Source organism: Quercus suber, unplaced genomic scaffold (genome assembly GCF_002906115.3).
Source record: "Quercus suber isolate HL8 unplaced genomic scaffold, Cork oak 2.0 scaffold_498, whole genome shotgun sequence".
NCBI classification, from domain to species: Eukaryota; Viridiplantae; Streptophyta; class Magnoliopsida; order Fagales; family Fagaceae; genus Quercus; species Quercus suber.
The window spans coordinates 543,022-550,723 of record NW_027069947.1 but is presented as its reverse complement, the minus strand read 5'-3'; the positions used below and the strand labels follow the sequence as shown (position 1 = coordinate 550,723).

The following is a 7,702-nucleotide window of genomic DNA, read 5'->3' as shown; positions in this document are numbered from 1 at the left end:
CTGAAAATAATAGTAAAAATAATAATCTTACTATTTCTAGCAGAGTAGCAAAAGGATCTTTTTGCAAAAAATTCGAAGTACCATGATCAGCACATGGTCATAATTTCACCTTGAACAAGCCAAGTCACTAGTAACCTTTTCTTCTGAATTTATTGATTTTAAGTTGAGAAAATTGTCTAAAATTGTTAAAAGGAAAGACACCTGACCTTCAACCTCAAGCGCTTAACATTGCAACAATAAAATTTCCATCCAATGAAATATTCAAGCTCCTTCAACATCAAGTGCATCATGCTACAACACAACTTAAACGATGAAATATTTTAAGTTCAGATTATCTACTTATGCATTTGGATCATTTTCTCACCAGCTTCTCCTTCATCCTCTCAACTGCAGCCTTCAGAGTTCCCTCATCCTTGCAAAATGTAAATCGCACTAGATTCTTTCCATCTTCAGGGTTCAAGTAAAACACACTAGTCGGAATTGCTACAACCCCAACTTCCTTGATCAGATACTCACAAAATGCAACATCATTTTCTAGCCCAAAAGGTGTGTGATCAACAACCACAAAGTATGTCCCACTTGATGGAAATACCTTGAAACCGACAGCCCTCAAGCCATCCACTAAAATTGCCTTCTTTTCCAAGTAATCTCTCTTTAGCTCCACAAAGTAAGAGTCTGGGGCTCTAAGGGCTACTGATGTTGCCCCCTGCATTGGAGTGGAGGTAGCAAAAGTGAGAAAAGAGTGTGCCTGCCGCACTCCCCATGTCAAATGTGGGGGAGCAATTGCCCATCCAATCTTCCACCCTGTTAAAGAGAATGTCTTCCCCAAGGAATTCATTGTAACTGTTCGTTCGTACATTCCAGGAAGAGATGCCATGGAAATGTGATCCATTTCAAAAGCCAACTTATCATAAACTTCATCGGTGAAAACCAACACATCATTCTCAATGCAGAGGGATGCAATCACATTGAGTTCCTCCCGAGTGAACATTTTTCCTGTTGGGTTATGTGGAGTATTTATAAGAATTGCACGTGTATCTTTTGAGATAGTGTGCTTGAGTTCATTGATAGGGACAGCAAAATCCGGAGGACGCAATGTAATGCACTTGACATTGGCACCAGCCATGGAGAGAGTGGCTTCATATGAATCATAAAAAGGAGCAAAGAGGATCACCTCATCACCAGGATTTATCAATCCTAAGATGGTAGCAGCAATTGCTTCTGTGCACCCAGAGGTAACAGTAATTTCCATGTCAGGGTCCACCAAAAGTCCAGTATCCTTCTTGAACCGTTCGGAAATTGCATTGTTTAATTCTGGAACACCAACTCCACGAGCATATTGATTTTTTCCATCCTTAATGGCTTGAATTGCTGCTTCCTTTACAAACTCAGGACCATCAAAATTGGGAAAGCCTTGGCCGAGGTTTATTGCCCCATGCTTAATGGCGAGACTACTCATTTGTGTGAAAATTGTGGTTTTGAACTTTTCCAATCGCTTTGCAACCTGACAAACAAATGCCAAAACACTTGTTGCAAGGAATAGTAGACACAATATAGATAATGACAAGCCATCCCCTTTTTCAAACAGAAGTAAAAACTCCAGAGAAGATATGTTTAGAAAAGGAAGTATCACCCCCCCCCCCCCCAAACCCCACCAAAAAAAAAAAAAAAAAAAAAAAAAAAAAAAAAAAGGGAAAAAGAAAACCAGAGGAAAGCTAGTTCAACAATGGGTCAGGCTCTCTGACCCTCAACAGGATAAAAAAAATTCAAAGCCAAAATTGTAAACATGCTTCAATGGTTGGATGCGCATCTGGGGCTTTTTGTATGTGTCCCAATTACATTCATAAAAGTCCATGCATGTATAATGTATACACACGAGTAGCAGAATCAGATATGAACATTTGATGAAGAACATGATATGGATCAGAGAAATCATAATCACTATGGCATCATCTAAGCCCCCAGCCACACCCACACCCACCAGCAACACCACCCACCCCGCCCCCCCCCCAAAGCCAAAAAAAAAAAAAAAAACTCTCCAGGGACTGGGCTAGCACCTATCCACAAACATAAATTTGATACCACAGATGTCAAAGGCTTCTGGAAGTAATATAGTGGGAGGCAGAATGTAAATAACTCAAATAATGACAAACTAAAGCCCTTATAGAATATAAAAAAAACTAAAACAAGATAGAAAGGGCATTCCCAAAAGGGAATAGAAGATATTAGTCACCACATACTTGGGCAAAAACATATTACCCCATAACCTAACACAGATATAGTTTCAGAAATTGCAGAAATTCCATGGACTTCCTTTTATTTCTTTCACCAATTAATCACACTGACCTCATTTGACAATCCAAGCATTGAATTCCCTAAGAGGAGTGGAAAGTGATCATCAACTATTTGGAGCTAAAATTTTGAATTGTTGATATTTTGAATTTTGATAATCCAATGTCCTTCACCTTCAGAAGCATTTAATTACATTTCACATTGTATAGTTAACAACTAAATTATATTAGTTAATTGTGGTCAACTAATTACCATTTGAAATGAGTCCAGAATGGAAATTCACCTCTTGTTTTCTAAGATCTTCTAAGTGAAAAGAAAAAAAAAAAAGGGTTGTACCCAGCGCACAACGCTCCCAGTTTTTGCAGGGTTTGGGAGAGGTATTAGAACTAAATGTTGCATTACAGCAAACAGTGCATCACAATTCCCCTTAAGTGGCAACTAAACAGTGGGATTAGTCCCACTCTATATATCCTCCATATCAAAGCTGTGCCTCGCTAACAAATGGCACCCTGTTGCCTTTTAAGTATGAACGAAATCATAAACATTTAGATGTTTGCTACCAGAACCTTTGATGAACTAAGTAGAACAATCCATAACACACAAACATACATATGAGGGGGGAAAATCATCAGAATGGGGGTTGCCTCTTTCTTGAGGGTGTTCGAAGATGCATGCAATCTTCTGATGAGACTGCATAGCAATTAGCTTCAACGGCGTAATAAATAAGAATCACTCACTGCCTACAAAGGCGCATACAGTCTAGTCAGACTGCAACATACAGCAGAACCTTCTTTATTCTCACACTCAGAGCCAACAAGTATTAACATTATTCAATATCAAGCAGGAATCCAATTCATGAATTGCTAGGACTCCAATTCCCCAGTGAGCCTATTATTCATACGCATCAGTGTATGCCATGCATGTCAATGCAATTTACTTGCATCAAATTTCAATCTAATCACCCAGAAAACACAAACTCTAAATAGAACCAACCAAAATAATACCAATCAACAAAACAAATTATAATCCAAATAACAATTCAACCAGCTAAAAATTCAGACACTTCAACAACAAAAGAGAGAGCCTTAAACCAAATAACACAAATAGGGCCAACCCACAAACACAAACAAAGAAGAAATTTTTAGATAACAAAAACGAGGCCAAATGACAAAATGGGAAAACCCCATTTCATTTCAAGAAATATTGTGAAAATAAAACAGAAATCAAAGTGGGTAATAGTTACACGCACCTGTACAGGGTGATGGGTCTTCTGGGTAGACTCGTTCTGAGTTGTGACGGCGGCGTTTTCCGTTGAAACAGTGGACATGGTGGCAACAAGAGATGGGTAAAGATTACAGCTCTCTCTCCTGCAGCCTCGAATATTATGACCCAGATGCTTAGAAAAAGAAAGTAATGTGAAACGCAAAGGGCATGTCCAGGTGCAATGGACCTGCATGACAAAAGTGTGATTTACACTACGACTACTAGTGTCTTTGTTTTAGGGTAAATTCACTGTGAAGCTCGGTAGAGATTTTTGAGCTCAGACTTGAGAGGTCAGCTCAGATCAGCTGGGACTTTAAAGTGAGGTTTCAATTTCATGCCACTCAGAATTCATTATCAAACGTTGGATGTGCTGACTTTGATGGGTCAATCATTGATTGTTTATATAAAAGGCATGGACTAGGTCATGGCGATTGGCATTAGAGTTAGACATGTTGTTTAGTTTTTACTCTTTTTTTTTTTTTTTTAATTATTTTGTAGACTTTGGAGAATCTTTGTCCACCTGATTTAGACTTCTTAATTAGTTTTATTTTATTTTGTAATATACTTATGACTTATGAGATTAAGTTCTTTTGTGTTATTATTATTATTTTTTATATAATTTTACTCAGGATCTTTTTCCACCTGATAATGCTCTGATTGCAAAAAATATCTATAATTAATGACCCTTTGTTTCTGTTTTTGATCATTAATTAAGAGATTTACTAACGTGTATATATAAAATATATATTAGTAATTTATTTTAAGAAAATTTTAATAAGAAAATGAAAAAATAATTTACTATTTTAACAACTTTTTTAATTTTTCAAAAACACTATTACAAAATAAAATCGGACCCATTAATTAATGGCTCTTGTTTGTTTGAGCTGTCTACTCGCGCAAAAATGCCTGCGAAATATCTTTTTCTTTAGATAAAATGTAATGTCTACAGTCTAGCCGAACAACATCAAAAAAAAAAATGGCATGTCAAAGTTCTGTGCACTAGAACTAGAGTACACATGACATGACATGACACTTTTTAGATAAAATATATGTTAATAACTAATAATAAAATTATAGTTAAAAATATACTATTTTAGTTATTTAAAAAAAATCAATTATATAATAAATTACGAATAATGATTGATCTTTTGTGAACTTATTTACAAATTCACATTAGCCAATGATAAATCTAATTATAATATTTTAAACATATTAGACACGTAAACTTATATAATATTTTAATCAAGTCCAATATTTGTAAGTTTGTTCATGAATATATTAATACATATAAGCTCAACTAGTTTAATAATTAAGCATGAACTTAGGACTCGATTCATTTTTTAAATAAATGAACATAAACACATTTTTCTTTATATCGAACTAAAATTGTTAATGTGGGAGGAAGGGACTCGAGAAGCAGAAGCACATGGCATGAAAACATCCCAAAGAGGTAATTAGGCCTCACTATTCATTAGATTGGCCCAACCCAAACGAGACAACCAAATATTAAAAACCGAGGAGAGTATTCAATCCGAGAAGGCCGAGGATCAAAGACCCCTCGGGAGACTAGGGTCCTCTCCTAAAACCAACAGGATAGGAGTTGAGGAAGAAAGTAGAGACATGCAGGCAAGGAAAAGAGGAAGTTTCTTGATAAAGCATCCATTACCTCGACATTAAATAAATTGTACCAACTTAGCCTGTAGCATTAATGACAGAATAACTCTTGAATAGTGTCCTTACAGCTTGTAACCTACTCTACCACCACCAGCAAGACAAAGATGGGACAACTATCCAAGTAAGGATCAATAGCAATCCAAGTGGAAGGCTAAGATGCAATCCCATTTGCTATATAAAGGGATGAAGCTCCTCCAAGAAAGGGAATCTGAAAAAAAGGAGGGAAAAAGGAAAAGAGAGAGAAGAACTAAGAGTTGTACTACCAAGAAGTGTGTAATCCAAAGAATCACCTCTTCTTGGCTAAACTGAGGAAGATCTTGAATAAGAATCCTTGCCTTTCACTTTATCATTTTCTTTTTAAACTGTTGCCTTGGAAGTTTCTCCTTTCTCTAAAATCACTAAGTAAAGCTATTAAGATTTGAAAGATTGGCCTTGATAACCCATCTCAATAAATTAATTGTATCAGGCTTGGTTTTTAGCCCCTTCTTGTTTAGATTGGGCTTGATTCTTGGTATTGCCCCCTACAATTGGCATTGTTTGTGGGAAAGTCACTTTAAATCCTTACTCGTAGTTTTATGTGATTAAGAAATGGCAAACTCAAGGAGAAGTGTAACTATAACTCAGAGTGAAGGACAAGAGTTTGTAGGATCCAGGCATAGGGAGAAGTTTGTGAACCTTGAGCATAGAAGGGACCGTGAAATAGCCCAATCTCCCATCATAAGGGTCGCGATCGTTCATTCAGACCACATAAGTCAAAGCCATTCTCGGTCCTTGAGGCACGCTATAGACACCTCATTTTGTACTTGGTTAATAAACTTTCGTCTTCGGTCCTAATGATGAGCTTGACATGTCTACAAAAGGTAATTGAAATTATTTTGATAGTTTGGAAGTAATCACAACTCAAAAGTGCTCAAATTGCTTTGAAGACAATGCTAAAAAATGACATTTTCTCATTGTTTTTACCATAACTTTTGATCCACAAAGAATGTTTGAATGAGATTTATTTCATTGGAAAGTAAACATCCCAGGCTTTAATTTGAATATAATTTTTTCCTAATTTGGACGTAAATTGATTGAGTTATGACCGTTTGAAGTTGGGCCATCAAAGCTGTTAGAATTAAGGTTTCTAGGGATGCATGCTTACACATGAAGCATGCATGCATACGCATGCATAAACCTGTGTACGTAGGGCCCATTCCAAAACCTCAGAACTTCAGTTTTTAGGGCCCAAAGCCTCCCTCTTTGGTGGGGCCCAACCCCTAGACCTTTTGGAAAGTCCAAAACCCTTTAAATGAGTCTGAAAACCCTAGTTTAAACATATAAATACAATCTTATACCTCTAAACTCAAACCCTAGCAAGAGAGAGTTGATTTTTCACCTAAACTCTTCCAAAACTCTTTTCTAACTCTGATTTTCTTTGCACACAACCACCAAGCACGATTTTAGTTCTTCAAAACCTCTCTTTATTATTCATTAAGGTAGAAACTATTGATCTCATTCTAAGAAACCTTTTTCAAACATTCTTTCTAAAGCTTTTTCAAGAAAATCTTTTTATTTTTGATTTGTGATTACTAATGGACCATTGAATACTTTGATTCCCTTAATTATCTCATTGAATCTTGTTGTGTAGGCATTGAGAGGCCAGTTAAATATCAATCAAGTTGTGCTCCATAAGCAAGGTGAGTCTCTCTTCATGGCCTTTCCTTGATTTGGATTTCTTTTGTGTTCTTGTTGTTCTTATGTAGGAATGGAGGCCTACATAAACAATATGGTGGTAAAGAGCAAGAAGGTATCTAAGCACTTGGGAGACTTGGATGAAATCTTCTCGGTCCTAAGAAAGCATAAGTTGCGTTTAAATGAGTCTAAGTGTTCCTTCAAAGTAGGGTATAGAAAATTCTTTGGGTTTATGATCACCTACCAAGGGATAAAAGTTAACCCCAACCAAATTTGAGCTATCCATGGTTTGCACCGGGGGGGGGGGGGTCTTGAACTTCCTCCTACAATGCCTCACCAGAATGACAGCTACTTTAAGTAGATTCATATCTCGGTTGGCTGACTGATGTAAACATTTCTTCCAATCGCTACATAAATGGAAGGACTTTGCATGATCTGAGGAATGCAACGTGGCTTTTGGAGACTTAAAAAAATATCTGGCTCACCCACCGTTTTGTCACGCTTGAGAAAGAGGAATTCTTGTATACCTATATAGCTGTCACGACCCATGTAGTGAGCTTAGTTCTGATCCGAACAAATGAGGGAGTACAAAAACCAGTCTATTATGTCAGCAAGTCCCTACAGGAAGTAGAGACTCGTTATCTTCCTTTAGAAAAAGCCATCCTAGCCATCATACATGCCACAAAGAAGCTACCCTATTACTTTCAGGCCCATACATTTATGTTGGAGTTTATGCCCTAAAATCCAATTAATTGGCATGTTATAAATAATTAAACTGTTTAATTATATGAGACTATTT

General features: G+C 36.7%; 1 protein-coding gene across 1 annotated transcript; it reads right to left on the bottom strand.

The window, feature by feature from the left end:
• Nucleotides 1-202: 202 nt before the first annotated feature.
• Nucleotides 203-3,854, bottom strand: LOC112033148 (uncharacterized). The gene is made up of 2 exons (XM_024065933.2): nt 3,542-3,854; nt 203-1,504 (listed from the first exon to the last, which is right to left on the bottom strand). The coding sequence occupies exons 1-2, from the start codon at nt 3,746-3,748 to the stop codon at nt 353-355; spliced, it is 1,359 nt and encodes a 452-aa protein (XP_023921701.1). The 5' UTR covers nt 3,749-3,854; the 3' UTR covers nt 203-352.
• Between the last annotated feature and the right edge of the window lie 3,848 nt (nt 3,855-7,702).